This window comes from Tinamus guttatus, unplaced genomic scaffold, assembly GCF_059628265.1.
Source record: "Tinamus guttatus ecotype Peru unplaced genomic scaffold, ASM5962826v1 Tinamus_guttatus_pri_ptg000489l, whole genome shotgun sequence".
Classification (NCBI taxonomy): Eukaryota; Metazoa; Chordata; class Aves; order Tinamiformes; family Tinamidae; genus Tinamus; species Tinamus guttatus.
The window spans coordinates 2,855,611-2,878,403 of record NW_028289023.1 but is presented as its reverse complement, the minus strand read 5'-3'; the positions used below and the strand labels follow the sequence as shown (position 1 = coordinate 2,878,403).

At 43.9% G+C, this 22,793-nt stretch overlaps 1 protein-coding gene across 1 annotated transcript in view; it reads left to right on the top strand.

Moving 5' to 3' along the window:
• COG5 (component of oligomeric golgi complex 5) overlaps positions 1-21,337 on the top strand; it is a 162,078-nt gene extending 140,741 nt beyond the window's left edge. The window contains exons 16-22 of the mRNA XM_088533222.1: positions 1,382-1,444; positions 2,204-2,307; positions 3,740-3,977; positions 11,599-11,675; positions 12,207-12,333; positions 12,876-12,955; positions 21,193-21,337. Of these exons, the coding sequence (XP_088389348.1) occupies positions 1,382-1,444; positions 2,204-2,307; positions 3,740-3,977; positions 11,599-11,675; positions 12,207-12,333; positions 12,876-12,955; positions 21,193-21,307 (804 nt within the window). The 3' untranslated portion in view covers positions 21,308-21,337. The remainder of the gene's footprint in view (positions 1-1,381; positions 1,445-2,203; positions 2,308-3,739; positions 3,978-11,598; positions 11,676-12,206; positions 12,334-12,875; positions 12,956-21,192) is intronic.
• The last annotated feature ends 1,456 nt before the right edge of the window (positions 21,338-22,793 follow it).

Here is a 22,793-nt window from a genome sequence, read left to right as displayed (position 1 = left end):
TAGTTCAAAAGCCGTAATGGAAATTCTCTTGGCAGCTTTGACTGTAATAAATAGAAGAAAATGTCTGTGATTTTTGATGAGGCAGAACAGTATTTTAACTAGAGCACTTGCTACGGACTCTAACAGGGTCAAGTCTTACATTGCAAAACTAAGCTGAGATCCCCGATGGTTATTTGGAGCTCATCAGTTAAGTTTTTCATGTAGATGTCACATGTAGCTCTCAGTGTTAAGAATAGGAATGTTTTTAGGTGAAGTGATTGATATTCCAGGTCTATTTTCTCACGGGGAATAAAAAAAAAAAATGGATAGTCTAAATAATCATTCTTTTCCTGTTTTTTTTTTTTTTTTTTTTTTCTTAGCGAATATGTTCTGTCCTTGTACTGGTCAGCCTCATGGCCCTTGTCTGCATGTGTCTCAGCTTAGGCTTATCTTGCACAGAAGAGCTGGCTGCTCTCTCACAGTTGTAACCAAACCGAAAAGGAGAAATTAAGGGGAGAAAGTCAGGAAAAGCACCACGTCAGGTGGTCTGTGTGTTGTAACTGTGACCTGGAAGGACTAAGCACAGTTCTGAATGGTCCCACTTCCCTGGATCAGAGGTGCCAAGGGTTGCAGAGCCTCTGTAGATTAAAACAGACACAGGGGTAGTTGTAGTTAGTTGGAATTAAAGCCTATCTTCATTAGAAACAGGATTGAGGGTACTCCTGAATGTGGATGCGTTAGAATAATGCTAAAAAGGGCTTATAAAATTTGCTTGGATTTTGCAAACAGATGGTAGATCAACTTTTAAGTCTGCTTTCTCTGATGTATTTAGTAATGAACTCCGTGTGCCTTAGTGTTGGAGAGAGATCTGATATGATTCAGACTTTGACTTTAGTAGTTATCTGCCTTTAAAATATTCTAATACAGTGTGTTCATAACCGAGGAATATTCTACCAATTTCCTTAGTTCATTCCTTGACTTAAAATCCAAATTTTATTATAGCTATACATGCACCTATTTAACATGCTGCATTATACTAGTCACAGTACTAAGGAAGAATATAACTGTTCTTGCAGATATTTGCCATAGAGCTGCCTGTATAGTTCTTCATAAATCCTACACTTAGTAGTAGGAGAGTGCACCACTTTCAATTTTCTTCTTACTCTGTTAACCCTTCAGCTAAATTTCAGTTGAATCATTTTCAGTTGAATCATTTCTTGATCTTCAGCAGAAGCGAAGTCCACAGGAAATTTGACAGCAAAGGCTTGATACTGGTACATTAAACCTTTAAACCACTCCTTACAAAGAATAACTCAATATGTTTTTTAGTGAAATTAAATATTATGGATTCCAATCATTCACTAAATGTTGAGTATTTTAACAATTGCTTTAACATTTTTAGGTCATTACCAATCAGAGCTCATTTCCAGCAGCTGCCGAGGAAGCAATCACAACTGCCTTAAAGGTAATTGGACATCTATGTGCCCTAGGTTTAGAGAGGTTTTTTTTTGACATAATTAAAAAGGCCACTTCAGTTGCATTAATTTCTCTCATATTATTTTGTGTCAGTACAGTCTTTATGCCAAGAGTTACATTAATTTCAAATATTCAGCTATGTATGCATTGCACGTGCCAAATCACTGCTTAACTGTTTGCGTTGAAAGCTATTCTTGAAATGATGCAAGCAAAATGATGAAAATTGTACTTTTTTTAACACCTCCCTTCTTCCCAAATTGTGGTTTTTGTGCTACCTGGTGCTTTCTTTTCTCCCCGGGGCCCTTGGTGGGGCTGTGTGCTGACAGCTCTCCCATGCACCCTGCTGGGTGCCCCTTCCCGGGCCTGGGGGTGCGCGGAGCAGGGAAGAGCAGCTTGCACGTCCCTGCGGAGTGAGGGGCTGAGCAGAGCCTGGCACCAGAATGTGTGTATTTACAAACCAGGAATGTCTGTGTGTACTGCACCTCCAGATGAAAGCTTTCCTGGTTTGAACAGCCTCATTTCTGTGCCTTACTGATACAATTGAAGGAAGATGAGTGTTATTTTAGGCTCTTGCCTTTTTTTAAGCAATTTGTAATACAGTCTAATAAATCCCACTGTTGAGAAGAAAAGGCAACTGTGTGTAATGAACTCTTGATCCTTTATCAAGATATTTTTAAGGTGGCAAAATGCAAATGCTTCTAGTTTCTTTTTCCTTATTTCTGTCTGTCTTTTTCTTGTTCTATTTTAGGCAATCCATGATCTAATGGGTAGCGCTGTTCAGCCGTTGCTGAACTCTGTAGGGGATTCAGTGGAGGCTATCATCATCACTATGCACCAGGAAGATTTTTCTGGGTAACTAACACTATTTTTTACATTTACCATCGCCTCAGTAAGACACCGTCATAAACATAATAAATTGTTATTGCCACAACATCCTTGCAGCAAGAGCCCTTGTTTGCTGGAGGGAGGTACTGTAAGGCGGTCAGTTAGCACAGATAGCAGAAGTAGACCTCCCTACTGAAACAGATTGCTCTAATCAAGCAGCAGCAGTTTTCCCTCTAAAAATAAAGTTTTTCATTAAAAAAAAATGAAAAGCAAACAGGGTGCTTTTGTGCTTAAAAAATAGCTCTTCTATTTTGAAAACTTTTTTTTTTATTTTATTTTTCTCTATTTGGGGGGGGGGAAGTCCGTAGTGATAGCAAGTGTCAATACTTGATGTTTTTCAAGATAAAGGATATAACTTCAGATGCAAACTGCATATTTTTTTCTGAAGTATTTCTGAACATGAAATTGTTCAAAAATATATTTATTGAAAGCTCAGATTTATTTAATTGTGCTATTTTTTCTGTAAAATTTTAGATTAAAATTTCCGGTATTATTTATCTGCAAAAATCTTCTGTCTTAGCCATATTGACTCTTTGGTCTTGACTGTTTTATAGTCCCAGCTGTGCTTGAAACTCTCTGCCTGAGCATTAGTTTGGCTGGTGTCTCTGTTCTGACATTGCATGCATCATGAGATGTCCTGCGGATGCAGATTTGGTCATTAGATATCACTTCTCCCCTACTTATCTGTTTTCTTTTCTTGGGAACTCACGGAGAATATATTTTCAGAGACATTTTTTTATTTTCCTTTTAACTTTTTTGAAAACAGTTTTAGCATCTTTGTCTTTTTTTGTTGCTGGGACTAGAAAAATACCTCCCTAGTGGATGTCCTCATTCCAGCCAAGGGCTAAAGTTCTTTCAGATACTCTGCATGGTCAGGCCCCTGAGTTGCAAGAGCTCTCTGGGCTACTGTTCAAAGAGACAGGTGATTATTTCTGCTTTTCTATAGCTTCTGTGCTGCTTCTGTGCTAATTAGGTTGACTCTCTAATCCTGGGTTTGGAGCAATGTAGGAAACTAATTCTGTGCAGAGAAGGCATTTGGATTAGGCCAAACGAGTAACCCTGTGACACATGCTTGTATTCTGTGATCCATTATTAGAGTGTTAAATCAACAGCCAGGATATTTAAATCCGGGAGTTGGGGTTGAGCTTTAGGCCCCAGGCTGATGGAGGCCCTATGTGTTGGGTAGGAATGGATGATAAAAAAATAATATTTTTTGGCTACAGTTTAAGAGGGAGCTAGACTCCCTATTCTGAGCATAAATGAGACTCTATAATTCATGCCACTAAGGGGAAATTACTTCGTGGGGTAGGAAAAAAAAATAAAAGACTTAAATAATTTGGGGGTGAATTTTAAAGATGAATTTAGCTGCCTTGTTTCTTTTTTCTTTCCTTTTTGGCAGATCATTACCAAGCTCAGGAAAACCAGATGTTCCTTGTTCTCTATACATGAAAGAACTGCAGGGTTTTATAGCAAGAGTCATGAGCGACTACTTCAGGCATTTTGAGTGTTCAGACTTCGTCTTTGATAACACCGAAGCCATGGCTCAAAGAGCAATTGAGCTTTTCATCCGCAATGCCAGTCTCATACGGCCCCTTGGGGAGGGCGGGAAGATGCGGCTTGCAGCGGATTTTGCCCAGGTACCTCTAGGACTGAAAGGCATCAGTTGGTTCCCCCATCAAAATTTAAGCAGGCAGCTGTAGAAACTGGTGCCTTCTGGCACGTGCACTGGATAGGGACCTCAGCTGTCATAGCCAGTTAAAGAGGGAGGTATTAGGACATTTTCCTTTGGGACATTTTCTTTTGGATTCAGCTGTTGCAAGAACCAAGCCCAGCTCTTTCAGTTTTTGACTTCTCATACCATTTCCACTTGTTAAAAGTAGACTAATCCATGCCGTAGCTTCACCTAACATACTCCTGAGTAATTTTTTTTGTATTCATGTACTCAAAAGTAGCAAACCCTTTTTTAACCATAAAAATTGAGGGGAGTTTCCCCTTTAGTGGGAAGGTAATGGCATAAAATAGGAGAGAAGAGTTCACTTCTCTGAGAGGAATATAGATTATTTTTGTAATTTTTGCTGCAGTACTAAAGTAGTATAAATTTGGGAAATATCTGTACCTAATTCTACAGTACAGAGCATCTGATCTGAGCACCTGTTATTATAATACTAAAAATATCCCTCGTTTATCTTTTTAAGCACATATTTTTCTCTTTCTGACATGGATTGCCTTTTATGTGAAAAATGAGGGTATGTTTTCATCTCAGTGTGGGGGGATTAGCATGCTCTTCCCCATTGTGCTGAGTATAGTTCCTGAATGGACCACTGCATGAAGGTAAGTTTTCTGATTTCTTTTTTATCAGGGAAGAAAAGAAATCAGGGTAACATTACAGTCACTGGTTTTGAAATCTTTCTTGTCTCCCACCTTCAGCTATTGCCTTTTCTGGGCGTCTGCCTTTTGTTTTTGTCCTCTTCCTACTGCATCATATTCTTGTCTTTTTAAAAAGTGTACTTGAACACGAGAACTAGCAGCAGCCCTGCACTCACCTCTCCACTCTTCCTGTGCCTTGGAGTGTCCCAGAGCTCCCTAAGGTGTCACAGGTTGCACATGGGGTTTATTGTCCAGAATGCCCTAGGCACCTGTTGCTCAGAATAACAGAAAATAGACTGGAATCTTTTTAGAAGAGGGCTGCTTTCTATCCATTTTGTGGTGGTGGTGTGTGTCTTTCCCTCCCAAAAAACTGACCGTTCTAGAGAATTTGTCCAGGATGCCAGCTGCCCAGTAACTGTGCTGGGGAGGATGTTGCTGCTGAGGAGAAGCCAGGAGCCCTGGGCACATTGGCTGGATGTCTAGCCTGGTTTGTGACTGTCCTGGACGTCTGTGCTGACGTTTGCATGGTGTTTCAAGGGAATGGCTGCATCCCTCTCCAGAGAAGGGGATGTTGCTGCTGCTCCAGGCTGAGAAGAGCTGGGTGCAGATATTTAGTCGGACCTGGTGGGAAGGATAATCTTTTCCTAGGGCTGTAAACTCTGCATATAGAGTGTTTCCAGGCCCAGGAGGGTACCACCATTTTGGAGTAAAACCAAGGAAAGGATCTGTCTGGAAAGACACTGTGTGTGTAGGAGGTGGTTTGTTTTCATGTGTTCCTGCTTAAAATAGTCTTTTTGTGATTTCAGACTCCTTTTGCTGTTTTGTGGTTACTTGCAAGAAGATCTGTGCAGATCTGCCTAGAAGCTTTGGTTAAGTTGAGGTCCTATCACAGAGAGGTCTGCAGTAAGTCTAATAACTCTGGGTTGTACCAGAGTTTGTATAGCTCATTAAACAGAGCTTACACCATTTTTGCCAGGGTACTCAGAAAAAACATTGTTTTATTCTCAGCAGAATAGCTTTGGCAGAGGGTTAGATTTGAAAAATTTTGCACTGCGAACTTTTTTTCACTAACAAGTTGCCTCAAAACAGCACAGAAGGGAGGCAGAACATGGGTTTCAAGTCCTCATTCATTCATAACTGTGTACAGTGAGGTGCAGAAAGTGGCCAGTTTTCTTGAATAATGCTCAGCTGCATATGCAGTTGAGCATTATTGCTATAATTTGAGCAATTTATATCCTCTGTTTTACCCAGATGGCACAGTGCCAGCATTGCATTTTGTTCTCCTGTGCCTTGCAGATAGTCCTGTGTGCTAGTTTGGCAGCTGTACGTGAAGATAGAATAGGCATGAAATATACCTGAAAGCTTGAGTGTGAGTTTGTGAATACTGGGGCTTGCAGGAACACAGAAGTATTTTAAGCCCAGAAAATGTCTACAATGCTGCCAGTCTGTTACCTGGGGATTGTTTAACATAGGCAGTGCACAGACTGACTTCACTCTGTTCTTGTTCTTAGGCTATAGACAAGAAATTGCACAAGATTACTTTTCACCTCATTGTTAGAAGTTCCTGGACCTCTTGTTTTCTTTTGTTTTTGTATTTTTCAGGTTGCCAGAATTGAGTATTCATTTACATAATACCAGGCTTCCCTTTAGAATTCAATACCAAGCAGAGAGAAAAAAAATGTGCTAGAGGCAAGCAAGCCCTTCTGAGTGGCGCTTTTTCAACATTTATGTTTCCAAGGGAGTACTGGTTCTGCTCTAGAGGATCTGTTGACTTGCTAGTATTCAGGAGTTGTTAGAGCACCTGAATTCAGGTGCACTGCGGGATCCGTGGTGCATAATTCAGACCTTCCTTACACCTGATGGAATTGCTAGAAAATGTAGCAGAGAATGAAATATGACATGATCAGCTGAGAGATTTATTTAGAAGGAAGATGAAAATGGATAGCCTGTTAGTTAACTTTCTAAGCACATGTGGGAAAATAGCCATTTATTTATAGCAAATACAAATCACAACTGCATTGAACTCAACTAATCTAGAAACTGCAAGGACTTAATAATCCTTCTGCTTCAGAAAGGCACTACATGTTTTCCCATCATTTCATAGTATACGCATATGTTTGCATGGACATATAGAGTGGGAGTCACTGCCTCTGCCCAGAACCCCATGTCGTGTCATGACATGATTACTTTCAGCTATTGTCAAATGAACTATGTTTACTGATCCTGTTTGGTTTAGTACTGTGATATGTATATAGCTTCAAATATTTCTTACCTGGGTGTGTTTCTGTCATAGGCTGGTTAGCCTATGGACAGGATTTAGTTTCCTGACTCAATAGGTGGCATAACAAAAGCAAGAATATTAACCAGCATTTTGGCTTTTAAAAATCTAAATAGATTTGCTCCTTTTTTTCAAACATGACCACACAGATATAAAAGCTCTTTTTATCATCTTCCTTAAAAAAAAATCTCCTTTCTAGATTCTAACAGTGGAAGTGAAAGGAGCAGTGTGCTTTAATCACAGTTGCAGACATAAGGATGAAAACTGCTAAAGCAAAAATGTGCTTAATGTTTAATGCCACCTATCTTACCTGAAGGAGGAAATTATTTTCTGACGTGCAATATTTTGTAGGCATTACACAGCCGAAAGATTTACTTAAATATCACCATTTTGGAATTGCTGCATGGTGGAGAAATCAAATTCCACATCCCTTCAAGGCCAGCTTTTTTCATATAATAATTCAGAGCTCTTTGAGTCCTTCACTTGTTTAAGTATTCTCTCTTGGTGAATGGCTAGAAAAAAAGCATTTTGAGTTAACATTTAAAACTTGGAATTCATCTTCGCCAGGAGGACATATAATTGCTAAAAAAAACTTAATGTTAAGATTTTCCAAATGAAAAAATAGCCTTTTAGTAATGAGAGATCTTGAAAATGCTACAATAGGCACTAAACAATAACTTCCCTATGGATTTTTTCAATGCACTCTTCAGTGTACATGCATTATCTGTACCCAGAGTATGTATTAACTTTACGCTTGGGTTGCCGAACATAATCCGATTAGAGAAGTCAAACATGTGATGTATTTTTCTTACAAGACGGCTGGCCAGTGAATAGTTCAACAAATAATTGCCCAAGTAGCCATGGGCTATGAGAGGATCACATGAGAAAAAAAGATAATAAAGCCTTTTTAGGCTTAGAGAGCAAGAATCACTGAGAAGAGACATATTTTTTGTATATAAAAGTTGGGCAGGAGCTTGTCATTATGGTCTCTGAAGCACAGCAAAATAACATGAATAAATCATGAAAAAGCAATGGGCTTTGAACAAAGTTAGAAGATATGAGCCATAGTCATTAGGCTCTCCTCCATCCTAGCTGTCCCTTTCTTTTTGACAGTTACATGCAATTCCTTTTGCTGAATTTCTGACTCGATTTCACCTAGGCGTCTGACTTCTAAAATGTGCAATTTCGGGAGAGAAATGTGGAAAGGCCACTAGATGTGCTGCTCATGCTTCCATCTGTAAAGCTCATAGGAGGTGACTGCACAAAAGGCCTTGCACACACGATACCAGAGCTGGTTGGGCGGCCAAATGCTCCCCAAAGTGCCCTGGCAGCGATGTGGGTGCAGCGTGGTGAAAGCTGTGGCAGGGCAGCCACACACTGCAGAACCAGAGCAGAACCAGTGTGTGTGACTCAGCAGGTGGCAGCGCTGCAGGTGCTGACAGGCGACGAAGCCCTACGTGTGACACGTGTTGTGCTCTCTGCCCAGTGCCCTGAAAGGGCAGCCGCTCCGAGCGCAGCAGCTCTCCCCGCGCGGCCGCCTCACTGGGAGGAGGCCAAGCCCGGCGCCGCCCCCGCACGTGTGGCAGCAGCGAGGGGCTGCAGCGTCCCCCCACATCACCTCAGAGGGGGCTGTTGTTAAGCGAACTCACGGCTTAAGTTCAGATGGAAAAAACCTCCTTGGACATCACTCAAATTCTGGTTCTTAATGGAGAGATTGGGTTATAACACATAGCATGCCTGTGCTGGAAATTAAACATAAAAGAAAAAAAAGAGTTTCTGTGGTTTATGTACATTTTTACCACATTACTTTTCACTCATTCCCACTCTTTGTGAGTCAGTTCTGGGTGGCATAGTATGCTGCAAAGCTTAAAAACATTTTTTTTTTCCCTTTGGCAGCTAGTGCTTCACGAATCAACCATCTGCTGCCATTAAATTTATCCAGTTCTGGCAATACTAATAATTTCCTAGAGTTGAAGATGAAGTAAACGAATATTCTGAAGTAAATTGTATTCTTCAGTATCTAAGGCCAAAAAATGTTGGTTTAGGGAAACTGCTAAGTATGTTCCAAAGAGATCATTTAATTTTGTTTTAATAAATAATCTGGTAAGCTGTAGAAACAGTGAAGTTTCACTTATGTCTCATTACATCATACTATATTTCAGAAGAGAAAGGATCATTTAAAACTTATTAAGGCAAATTCTGTTTTACTGTGCTAGGATCTCTTTCTCCCCATGAGTACCATGTGCTCTATGCAGCTCTGTTTTCACAAGTCAGAATGACAGTTTGTTGCCTATCAGAAAATTCTCTCAACACCTCAAAGAATTATCTTCTCTCTAGTCCTTCACAGCGACAAGCCCTCAGCTCCCACCAGAGCTGGGGCGCTGGCTCTCATGGGATACCAATTCCTTCCAGCTGCCCATAGCCACTACTGACATCTGAAAGAAGCTCTGAAGAAATCAGAGTCTTGTTCCCATTTGTTTTTGGGAGCTCTTCACAGGTTGGGATCTCCCGTACAGACCAAGAGAGGGGGCGTCAGCCTCAGGCTATGAGCAGACCCAGGGCAGGGATCCCACCCAGCTGTCCAAGAAGGACAGTTCTAGAGACGCCAGAAGGATAGTGGGCAAGAGGGGGCCTGACTGTTGCCAGGGCTAAAACATTAATCTGAAAATCGGAGAAAACAAAACTTCTTACCTCTGATTCCTGTTTTCTTTATTCACTTTCTTTTCCTATGGGTTTCTGCCTAATGTAAAATGCAGGTAGATATCAAGTGGCTGGAAGAGCTTAACATGGGACGTGACCTCTGAGGTGTCCGAGATCCAAGGAGAGGCTTTGTAGTATCTGTAAGGTAGCTCCATGTGCTCTTTCCTTCATCACCTTTTGGGGTGCCTTCCTCTCCTCTTTGCCTGTAGAGACCCAGGTTGAGCACCTAGGACTCTCCAGGCTTGTCTGATGACAGGCCATGCAGACAGGCATTTTTTGGATGTGATTCACCTGACCTGCTTTAGACACCCACCTTCAGGAAGGAGATGCCGCCCTCCAGAAGTGTCCTCTGCACTGAGCATGAAGAGACCCTAGCGCTAGCTCAGAGGTAGATGCTGACAGAGGGATGAGATGACTTCTAGCATCACGTCCTCAAACGGTGTGATGCTAAAGGTGGGAGCCTCAAGTGTAAGGCCATGAGTTTGCGTTAATTGCTGCTTTGCTTTCTTCTGGTTTTAGACAAGGTGTGACAGCCAGGTTTGCCACGCAGTCATTTTTTATGATCACAGTGCGGGGAACGCCCCTGTGCGTTGCGTGTGGAGCTGACACGTGAGCAACCAGTTCTGAGAGAAGGCCCCACCTGAGGAGAAGGGTAGTGGTAAAGACCTCGCTCCACATGTCTTCTTATCGCTGACGCTTTGAACTCATTCAGCAATGCTGTTTAAACGGGAAGCTGATGCTGTGGTGGTTTTGATCTGGTTACTTATTTTAGCTTTGATCCTTGGAAACTTACCTTAATTGTGCATTATGCAGAAATCAAAGTCTAAGTAGTCCTTTAAGCGTGTGATTTTAAAAAAACAGACATGCAGAAAAAAATTTGCACTGCTCTTTTCTTGACTGACACTTTAGGAATGCAAAAAAATAGACCTAATCCATTTTTGGAGAAAATGACTTCGCCACTTTTTTTTTTTTTTTTTTTTTGGTAGTATTGCTTGTATTCTTGTACATATTAACTGTAATGGTACTGAGAGGGTTCTACCCAGGATATGAAGGTGAGGTGGTTCTCTCTTCCCTATATGTCTTCGCTGGTGATGAAGAATCAGTGAAGAATCCATGACTGGAATTCAGTCTTGTGTGAATGCCATAAACTCGGGAAGAATCTAGCTCCTGTTCAGAAAGGCAGCTGAGCTCCATAATGCTAAAAAGAAAAAAAAAAAAAAAAAAAAAAGAAAAAAAAAAAGTGCTAAAAAATTCTTGTTTCTAAAGATGGCTGCTGTGACTCAGAGCTCTAACAGAAAGCAGACAGTTGAGCAAGAAAATGAAGCTCTTGCAGATGCTCTTTTACCGTGGTTCCATATGACCCTATGGCAGTAGGGTCCCAGCTGTCTTCTAATCTGTGTAGATTTTGTGCCCCAGGATTGTGACTGAGTGTTAAAGGGAAAAAAAGTGTATTTAAACCTTGTCCTCCCCTAAAGGAGGGGTGAAGCCGGTGTGCCTTGCTACTGCTTTGATAGTCTGCTGCAGAAGCACGTCTGATTTTGCTTTCTGGCCAGTCTGAGACCAGGGTTATTAACACGAATGCTTCATCAGGATACTCATTGCTTACAACATAAGCCTGCCAAGATAAACAGAGCATCAGTCTCAGAAAGCTCCTGAGACCCTTTTGTGATTGCTCATGGACAACAGCTATTGCTTGTCCTGCAATGAGCAGCGTGTCAGCCAGGAATAAAACCTGAGTCCTGGCTGGGGCAGTGCAAGATCAAAGAATAGCTTCTTGTCCCAAAAGCAGCCACTAGTTGTAAGTTGATGACTTAACCTGCAAGTTCAAATTATTACTCGGAGGAAAACTATCTGTATTCTGTATTTTAGATTCTGGGGCAATCTAATTCAAGTTCAATTTTTCGCACTTACAGATGGAGTTAGCAGTAGCACCACTCTGTCGGCGAGTGTCTGACCTAGGAAAATCTTACAGACTGCTGAGGTCGTTCAGGTGAGTAGCAGTCTCAGGTTCTCTAGCAGGTGGTAGTGTGGCCAAACTGTATTACAAAACTAATTTGCTACCTTTTACTAGCTCCAAGTGAAAGCTTTTTTTGAAAAACATCCACATGCAAATTAGAAACAGATTAAAGTCCTTCCTTCTAATTTTTTGCAGCGTATACCTGTGATTTAACATCCTTAGCTGTGCACATGTTGGCCAAATTGTACCTTTTTGTGTTGCTCTCAGTAGGTTACTTCTACCTCTCAGAAGTGTTTCTACTACTTCAGTGATCTCTGGAGTTATGAAAATGTTTTCATTAAAATATACAAGCTACCATCCTGTGTTGCTTAATTAAAGGAGAGAACTACTGTAATTTTTCACAGTCCAAACATACCGGAAAGCTAAGATGCAGACTAATGGGAAAAAATGAGATAATTCTGTCCTAACACAGCGTTGCCCCTCTTAGATTAAGAGTAGGTCTTACTCTAATGCACAAGATAAGTGTTTTCTTCCTCTCACAAGGAATTTGTTATGTTTTCCCAGACCACTGCTGTTCCAGACCAGTGAGCATATTGCCAATAGCCCAGCTTTGGGAGAGGTTATTCCATTCAGCGTCATCCTGCAGTTCTTATTTACCAGAGCACCGCCAGAGCTAAAATCACCCTTCCAGGTAATGAGATCAACCTATCCTTGCTTCCTAGGCATCCTAAGGAGAGGTGAACATTGTTGTTTGCCCTAGTTATTTTATTTAAAATTGTCCGGTTGCGTATTTGATATGACTTGCTGACTTAGGTTTTATTGTAGCAGTGGTGTTACGGTCATTGATTTTGTATTTAAATTAATAGCAGGAAAACAAGTGAAATAATAGTCTCTCAATTCCTCAATATTTTTTTTTGGCTCATAAAAGAAATGGTAGATCTCATCTTAGCCTGCAGATTTCCTGGATCCTGCTCGCTTAGGATGTAGAAATCTATATTCAAACCATTGTCTGAGTTAGATGAAATGCTGGTGTCAGATCTCACCTCTGAGCTCCCAAATAACTTAGAGGGCTATTCCTGTTGATTGTCTGATTCCTTTCCTGATCCTGCATAACTGCAGTGTTAAAAAGGAGCCTCATATGGCCTTCATTTGTTTCATCTTTGTTTCTGAAATAAGTATGTGTGTCCTTTTTGGTGTTTATGTGTAACTGGTGTTTGTGTTTCTGTGTACCAGAGGGCTGAGTGGTCCATTGCCCGGTACTCCCAGTGGCTGGACGATCATCCGTCTGAAAAAGACAGACTCGCTCTTATACGGTAGGAATGATGGTTCTTTCTGGTGTGAATGTCTGACAATGGAGCAGTCATTTATCTGGAGACCATGGCTGGTCTTGAAAAGTAGAGAAGTGCACTATAGGAGATGTACCATGAATATACCCTTATATACCATAAATGTACCATAAAATTACCCTTTTCCTGCTTGTGGGTTGAGCTGCAAAAGAGGACAAGTACATCAACTAACTCTCACCTTCCCTCCAAAACCACTAACCCTCCAGTGCCTTTTGGAAGATGCTCGTAATCCTATTTCAGAAGAAGGAAACTACACACAATGATGTTTTGGATTTTGCTGTATTTTAGCAAAACTCCCCCATTCAACCCTTCAAAAGTCAAGGCTGCAGCCATCTTGCCTTAGGAAAGAGAGGCATGGAAAGCTTAAGCAATGAAAGTATTGATAGGAATCTGAAAGTGCAAGATCCTTGTTCATAAGCTCTGTAATGTAACTCATTCTTCAGGAAATCAGCTCTAGGAACTTGGTTCCTTGGTCTAGTGTAGGTGGCTTTAAAGTATTTATTATTTTGTGTCTTAAATGCTAGGAAAAAGTACAAAGGTTTTGCTCCTTTTTTTTTTCTCAAAGCAAGCTGTTCTTTAAAATATATTGGGACAGAAATGTAGGTGTCAGGGTCTCAAGACAGTGAGCCAGAAGACATTTATTAGGGCGTCAGCATACATACTTATAGCAAATCACCCGGATATAGTACCTGATTTGTCTGCAAGTGTGAGAAGCACGCTGGTAGCCTGAAGGATTACATCCAGTTGCTCTTTTTTCTTTGTTTGCTGATCGAGCTTGCTGCCAGAGCACCTGCACTGCCGTCCTTGAAGCTGGTTACCTGCTAACAAGACAACCCGTACTGTTGTTCCCAAAGCGGGCCTGCACACAGAAATGCTCTATGAACATTACTCTGCCAGCCTGAGGAGCCTCTAGATTCCTGGCCTGGATGGTCTTTTAGCTCCGAACTTTCCTACCCCTGTGTGTCCTGCCCTCCTCGGGTGTCCCCATGTCAGGGCTGCACGTTCCTGTGCGGAGCCTGCCGGGAATGGCTGTGTCTGGGCATGGATGTTACCCACGCTTGCTGAAATCAAACTCTTAAACTGACTCTTAAATTTCAGCCAGCGATGGTTCTGCTTGAGAAAACCCACCATTACCTGTCTGCACATTTATGGCAAGATCTGAAATCCACAGTCAACAGGAGTCTGCTATAAATATTTATAGTTCTGAAAGCTGATAACACCCTATAGTCCAGTGTGGCTGGGCTGTAAGAGCCCAGTAAAAGAAAACATTATTTCATCATCAGTGAGTGCTGGTAAGATTTATTTCTAACAAAATGCAAGTTATGTCTGTTTGTTTGTATGTTTAATAAAAAAGTATTTTATTGAATATCAGGTATCAGATATAGCAGATTTATTAGTCTGGTTCAGTTAAAAAACTAGATTTTCTCGCATCTTAAGCCATGACACCTTGAATGAATAGGGCACTGGATAATAGTTCAAGGGCTTATGTAGCTGTATGTGTAACCTAGCTATAAACAGTTTGGTTGTAATCTGAGGCCTGATGGTGATGGCAAAACTGGCAGTATTGAATTTCAGATGTGGTAGGGAAGGTAGGGATTGCAGGCCATATGAGAACTAACAGGATGTGAGAATCCCATCCGTAACCCCGCCGCTGTCAGGGCAGCTGGGCTCGGTGCACCCTGTGCTGCCATAGGGCTGTCACCCCGGCGCTTCCCAGCCGACCTCTGCTTTGAGCTGGCATCGGGATGGGGTCACCCTTGGGGAGCTGCTCGAGTTCACAGGCAGCTGAGCAGCTCCTGCCCCCTCTTGCCACGACAGCTGAATGCAGAGGGGCTGGCACAGGGGTCTCCTTAGCAGACGGTGGTGACTTCTGCAGGTGCTGCTGCGTGCCCCCATCTTCGCCCGTGCTGCTCTCGTCAGTCATGGTTATCCATGGGCAATCCATGGTTATCCATATGGGAGGCAGGCGGGCAACCCCAGGCCCTGGCAGCACCCTCTGTGTCACTCTCGCTGCATTTTCTTAAACTCTGTGTTCAGAGATTTGTGCGTCCCCTATTCTGTGCTTGTGTGCCTTGCGTGGGCCTAGCTGGAGCCACGAGGACCTTGCTCACTCACCTGGTATTTAGCTTTTCCCAGTCACCCCCTGCAAGCTCCTTCCATCTGCGTGCGCAGCAGCGCTAATTGGGCTGTGTGTGTTTGAGGCTCTCGGATCCCCGCCCTGGCGGCAGCAAGAGAAACAATCCCCAGCTTCTGCGCGTCTGCGCAAGCGGGAGTTTGCCGCGACTTCAGTTTGTAACAACTGTGCAATTACTCCAGGGATCTGCTGCTGAGATATTAATTTACTTTCCTTATCACGGTCTTTGCAGCTTAATATTTGAACCTAATTGCTGTGGTGGTTCTGCTGTGGAGGTGATGAGTCCCTGACGTGCAGCGCAGGGTTAGCAGCCTTTGGAGGAGCCTGGTGCCCAGCGTGGGGATGGAGCCGGGGCAGGTGGGCTCAGCTGCTGGGGCCGAGGTGCTGTTGGGGCCGCTTCGCACCCTCCTGGGGCAGGTTCCTAGGACAGGGCACCATGTCCCAAAAGCTCCAGTTGCTCCTGGAGGCACCTGAAGCTGCCAGTACCTGCGTGAAGGGCCGCAGTGCTCGGGAGCTCAGCACCTCTTCCATAGGGGAAACCTTCCCCTTTCACTCAGCAGGAGCTGACCCAGCTTGCAGGACAGTTCCTAAAGCCCAGGACCGAATCCTTATCCTGCACCATTCCAGTGTGTCAAACTCACCTGATCTGAACTCTGAAAACCTGGCCCGGGGAAGGACTTGTCACAGAGTGCCGGTCTCCTGAGCGAGATCTTTTACTCTTTGGCTTTAAAATAATGTTTATAGTAATCAATTAAATAGGCTGGTGTCAGACAGACACACCTGCATCCTTGAAATACGCTCATGCATCCCTTGTCTTGAATTCTGCAGCACAACCAGACTTAGCAAAACACTGCAGAAGACTCTGGCCCTCTGCCTGCTCCCTCCCCAGCAGCGCCCTGGGCTCCTGCCGCCAGGATCCCGCTGTGTTTGGGAGCCCTCGGCAGCCCCAGGAGCTGAGAGGCCCTGGGTGCTGCGCGGGAGCCGCGTGGAGGCCGGTCCCGGCACCCTCCGAATCCGGGAGCGCCCGGGCATCCCCACCTCCACGCCAGGTAGTTACTGGGAGTCATCCAAACAAGAGGCACCGAGATTCCTTTAAGAACCAAATCACACACGTCGGCTTTTTTTTTTTCTAACCATAGATATAGATCTTCATGGGTTGAAATAACATTTTAAAAAAGAACTTGCTGTGTCTTATATAATCAGCTTGTCCTGATTTCCAGGAAAGCTCATGTTTTTGCTCAAGCAAGTGAAGTAATTTAATAAGTGCTTTAAAATCCTTTTCCTTATGTGGGAGGGCATCTTAAACTTAGATTTTTTTTCTTCTTATTTCTTATGGCATTTTTAATGAAGCATTAATATATGCAGAACATCCCACCAACCCTCTTTCCATAGCTCTCTTTTACAAACAATATTTGTAATGTATACCATAGCTTGTCTTTTAAAATAGAAACAGATTGCCGAGCAGGTTTTATGTCCTTTATTAGACTGGAAGATGCTGAATTTAGGGCATTATTTAGTCTAATCCCCTCAAGAGTGTCTTTGGTATATTACATAAACAGGGTTTCTTCTCTTCTTAAATATGAGTAATAAAACTAAAAATTACATATTTTTATATGGTAACAGCTGCAGTCTCTTCTGTGCTAGAGACCTGATGATACTGATTTCACCCATGATGCTGTTTGTTATTTCATTAGCACTTAATGTGCTGGTGTTTTTACAGTGTCCTCTACAGGAGATCTTTGTTTGTTTGCTTAATAGGGGACTTTCATGGCAAAGCGACGCGTCAGTATTGAGCTCCTCAGTGCCAGGGTAGCACTGGAAGCAGGTTACGAAAGCAGGTTTGAGCTAGGACCAGTAAAGCTTACAAAAACATCATGGCCAGACCCGCATTCGGAGCGCAGCCACTGCTTAGAGCAGTGCCTCGTTGCCCTGCGGAGTCGGCCCGTGCGACACTGCTGCTGCTCCCGCAGTCCTGGTGTTTGCCCCAAGCAGCCCCCGGCGCCGGCCGCGTTTCTGCGCGTCGTGGTGCCGCAATCCCACGCTTGGATTACGTAACCACTTTCCGAGGAGTTCCCATCCCAAACACAGTGCTGAAATTAACTCTCCCTCGTGAGCGGTGCTGCTGACGCGCAGCTTGCCGCCCTCGCGCCTTTCCAGCCTCCCCGTTCCGGATGCCCCGTCTCCCGGGTTCCCTGCGGCCGTTTCTCCTGGGCCTTTTAGCCCATGGGTTTCTGGGGCTGCTGGGTTGGGCAGGACCCCAAGCACGTGGCACTCGTGGGTCCCCGCTGCCTCGGGCTGCTTACGGCCACAGAAGGTGCCCGAGCGGCTCCTCAGTGGCTGGGGGAACGCAGGGACAAGTGGCCTCCAGGGAGGCTCCGAGGGCTCTCCCATCTCCAGATGTTTCTCTGCGACTTGCTCGTTCCTGTGGCTCTGTGGTTCCCATCAGGATTACAGTGAAATCCCCCCGATGGGAAGTGTTGTGGGATTTATAAAATAACATTCAAAAATGACAAGCTGACAAGTCAGAAGAACCTGACATAAATATTAAGTTTGGTGAAGGCTGATGCTCCCCCTGCTTTTATCATGGATTTGACTTTAGAAAAACTCTTACTGGCTTAAAAGAACCAAACTTTTGCTGCTTGTGGTTTAATGTAAAGTTACTACTTTGCATTTTAACAACTACTGTTAAAGTATTTTAATACGTTTAGTGAAGATACAAACATGGGAAAATAGTGAATGGTTTTAGTCTTGGAGAATTAAGAAGGCTTTTGTCTTAATTATCTAATGCAGAACTCTACAGGATCTGTTTTAGGAAAATGAGACTTCTCATAGCAGTAATAGTGGAGTAGTTACCACTAGTTGTCTTCTGCGAAAGATTTAGCTATGATGTTCACAAGGGTGCTGATGTCGATGGGGTTTGGGTCTCTTCCTTCAAAAGGAAGGGAGCAAAATAACAGTAAAAGAGAAAGTACAACAGAAGACACTGGGAAGGAAGGACCAGCTTCTGTCATGAGTGTCACGTTGCTGAGGAGGGTGATGGCTGATCTGCCGCGCTCCTTGTGGCTGCTTTTTGAGCCCGGTGGTCACAGCAGCTGCCAGTGATGGGGATGATTTTGCCATTAAATCTGATTCTTCTGAGATGATGGAGAGAAAGAACAACGATGAAAGCAAGACCCAGCAGTGTCAGCCCAGCTGGTTCCTCGCGCTTAGTAGAGCCACACGATGAGCAGCATCTCAGTCCCTCTGATTAACCCTCTGCTCAGTCTGTGCCAGTGCCAGTCCTGGTCTTGGAGCTGCTGTTAGGGCAAAGCTGCTGCCTTTCATCCAAAGTGTCTGCTTAGCTCTGTCCCCCTTTTCAAGGACTGTGAGGCAATCCCACTTTGGGAAGGGAGAGCAGTGTTACCATCAGGATACCAATACCAGCCCACAGCGTCACCAAGAGGTTTCAGAATTTGGGAAGCTAAGCAGGTCAGAGTGGTTTTCTGTTTTCAGCTTTTGATGACTTCTAAAAGCTGCCTGTGACCAGCCAGCTTTGAGGAGAGGAAAAGGCAGGAGCAGTGGTGAGTGGAAGGGAAGAAAGAGATTCTGCGAGATAAGTGTGGACAGTTATGAAGGAAATTGTCACAGGTGTTTCTCAGCTGTCTTCTTAATATCAGGGACCAGCCTCTGCAGAAGGTAACTAAACTCTAACCTGTTTAATGGCTCCTGCTGACCCGCGTCTCTCCATGGAAATGTGGCACAAACCTGGCTCTCCTCCGGTGTCTCCCTTTGCTTTGATACGACCATGCGCCTCCCCTGCCGCCGGCTCTTGCCTGGAGGCTCCGAGGGGGCCCCAGTGCCACAAGAGGCCGGGTCATTTCAGGCACTTGCTTAACCCGCTCTTCCCCACCTTCCTTTTGCCATTCTCTGGGTACTTAAGGATCTCCCTGCCAAGGACATGTGTGAGCATGCTGGCAGGGTGCTGGATGCTGGCACCCAAAGCAGTTTGGGGCTGCTGTGAGCAGTTCTCTACTTGTCTGTTTCCCAGTAACCCTGTGCAGTGCCCAAGAGGCCAGTGTCAAGAGAGGTTGCATTTGCAGAGAGCTAAGTCCAGAGAGCCAGTTTTAGTTGGACAAGACAACATACTGGAGAATACAATATCCTTCCCCGTCTGATGGGATGGGGGGTTAATTTGCTCTCTGGCTCTTCCCTTGCTCCCTAACAACAGCCCAGCTCAGACCAGCTGGGCTCTGACCTCTCCAGCAAGCCAAGGGCATGATTATGGCCACAAGAGCATCTCCCACCAGTTATTAAATGAACTTCACTAGAGACTTTTGGCATAGGTCTGGCTGGGTGGATTTTTGTTTTCCTTGAGGATGCTCAAATTCCTTTACTCTCAGGTATAGAAGTGCATTATCAGCCTGCTCCCCCCTCCTGCCTGCCTGGCCAGGTCACAAGGCGCCTGTGTAGCTTCCCGTGGCACAGTAGCCCGCAGAGCCCCGTGCCTCTGTTCCTCAGCACTCTGCAGGAGGAGACTGGTCCCTCACAAGTGTTCCTGATGTCCCTAAGTCGTGGGTAGTTAAATGCCTACGTACGTGCCGTCTTCAGCTGCCAACAGGCAAGAATGGCCCCTGGACCCATGTGTTTTAAGCAGGCACCGCATGAAAATGCAGCAGCGGCTGCTTGTCCCAGCCCGCAGTTGGTCCCCACTCCTCAGTGCAGCCCTCGCCATGAGGCGCTGCCCCGCAGCCCTCATCCTGAGGTGCCTCAGCGCAGCCCTCGTCATGTGGCAGCTCAGTGGCCTCAGTGCAGCCCTCACCGTCAGGCAGCTCAGTGGCCTCAGCGCAGCCCTCGCCATGAGGCGCCTCAGCGCAGCCCCCATCCTGAGGCGCCTCAGCGCAGCCCTCGCCATGAGGCGGCTGCTGGCGCCTCACAACCGGCACCCTCCTCCTGTGGCACCGAAGTGGTGGCTGATCCCCTGCGGGCGGTGCAGAGCCGCCAGGCGCCTCGGCGGGAGGCAGCGGCCGCCACAGAGGGACAAAGATAGGTGGAAACCGAGGGCAGCAGATGCAGCAAAAACCAAGGGCCAGGGCTCAGTTTCCACTGCCAGAGCGGTTGTGGCACCTGTTCTCCTGCATGTCCCAGCTCTTCTGAGGCAGCACCAACAAAAAGTGACATGAACAGGGAATTTTGGAGAAATCCCCCTCCTGTTCATTTTATCTATTATAGGAAGAAATAGGAGCAAAAGAAAATGGGGGTGAGGGGGACAATGAGTGAAGGACTCAACTAATTTACTAGACCATACTAAACTATGGAAAACTAACTTGGCCTAATTAATGAAATACTAAGTGAAAATCTGGACAGTTTAGCATTACATAGCTTTTGGCCTTTTTTTTTTTTTTTTTTGCATATGTATCTATGAAAAAAAAAATCAATCCCGTTTACTGGACATGTTGGATAAAACATGTGGCCCTGTGCTAAAGCAAGTTATTTTGTAAGACCCTTTTAGCTTTGAAATTTCTGAATTTGTGTAAATCACCTAATGCTACGTACTACCTGTGTGTGTGAAGCTCTAACAATGTGTAAAAAAAGGGAGAAGCACAGCAGGGATGTACAAACACACCCATACAATTTGTCTCACGGTAGAGAATAGTATTTCCCAAAGGACAGTGGTTCAAAAGACTTTGCATCACCTAAAGGCATCTCGGCTGTTCACCAGCGTCCCAGATTCCATTTTCTAAGTTGCACTCTCAGTGTCTGCAGCAGCTGGAGTCTATTCATTTCTAAAGGTTACCAGCACAGCACCGTGCCCGCGTCTGTGCGTCAGAGCTGTCATTTCAAGCCATCTGCAACATGCTGCTGCTGCTTATTTAAATGTTAACTTGTTCACTCCTCAAAACACGCAGGAAAGGAAAGCGAGATCATGAAACGATTATGTAGATCTTGGTAAAGTCTTCCTTCCCTGCTCCCTTCCACAGAGACACGGAAAAGCAGCTAAGGCAAATTCTGGTGTAGGGAAAGCAAGCGCTGGGTTAGCTGCAGTTTCAGCCCCGACCCACAGTGGATGTTTCAGCCGTTTCTCTCTCCGCAGAGGCGCGCTGGAAGCCTACGTGCAGTCCGTGCGAACCAAGGAGGGGAAGGAGTTCGCACCCGTCTACCCCACCATGGTCCAGCTGCTGCAAAAAGCAGCGGCCGCCCTTCAGTGAGCGCGGCCGACAACTCCTCAAAGCAACAGAGGCTCCATGGACATTATTTCGGAATACGCAAGCTTCACCCTGCGAGGTGGTGACCCACTTGTCTATGAAATTTCTATTCTCATCTCACTTTACAGTCTTATTGCAAATATAATGGAAGTGTATAACTTTATGTGCTGTATACTTAATAAAAATTAATCGTTCTCGATCATTCTTTTTGAATTTAGAAAAGTTAAAAAATTAGAACATAGTGAAGTACTGAATTACCAAATAGCTCAAATGCAGAGGTAGCTCTTATTTCAAGGACAGTTTTAGAGTTGAATTCAGCCTTCCTCAGAAAAATATACTTTCAAAATGCTAGACTTAGTGATTTTTACGTGGAAAGGAGGAAGTTTTAACACAAAAACATTTACAAATAATGTAAATTATTTTCTATAGCACTTGCATTGCTTTGAAATAAATTATATTTTGATTTTTTTTTTCTTTCTGCTCAAAGTATAATAAAGAACATCCACTATTCAATCCTGAATTCAGTATTTAAAATTCTTCAGTTACTTCCTAACTACAAAGCATCAAAACACATACTAGCTGATCTCTAGAGGTCCCTCCCAACCTCAACCATCCTGTGATTCTGTGATCCACCAGCTCAACTTGGTTTAAGATATTCTACAAATTTAGTATGGGTTCAGGTAAAGAATTTCATGCAGACCTTGTTCATCTGTGCAGGACTGACTTAAACATTATTCTTCTGTAGCTTATAAAATATACAACACCAAAGTTTAATGAATTTATTTGAAATAATATACAAGAATATAGTGTGCAAAAAAATCTCAGGGGCAACATCAAATAGACGTGTCATGAACTGAAATTTACAGTTGTGATTCTTTAAAAAAAAAAAAAAAAGGAAAAAAAAAAGAAAAGAACAACACCCTGCTGTTTAGTAACATGAAAAGCCATGATTGTAAAAGTTCACAGCAAAAGCAACTATAGTTCTAATGCATATGCTCTAATTCTTGACAGTTGAGTTGGAGAAAAAAAGTAAAGTGCAAGTGTTGCACGTATAGTTAAGTGCAAAGTTTGCCCCCACCATGAAGATGTCTTATGGCAAAATAAAATATCATCCTAGATTATGTGGCAAAGACAAAACACAAAGTTAAAACTATGATGGTGACAGTGTCAAAAGCACCACTTTTTCTTCGATAATGCTGTTAGTTTGTTTCATCCTGGCTACTGTTTCCATTGGAAGTAACAGCTCTCACTAGTGCTGGCGGTGCAGAAATCCCTCCCTGTGGACACAAGTTTCAGACGTGGCAGCCAGGGCAGCAGCCCCTGCCTACGTCACCCTACGCGTCTGGCAACCTGCTGGCAACTGGGCACTGGGGGCTACAGGTTGGTACTGCTACGTGTTGCCATTGCAGGAAACCCCAGCTCCCAGATCTGCAATTAGTAACATGGTTGTGCAATACGTATTAATCAGCAATAAGAATCAATGTATAAA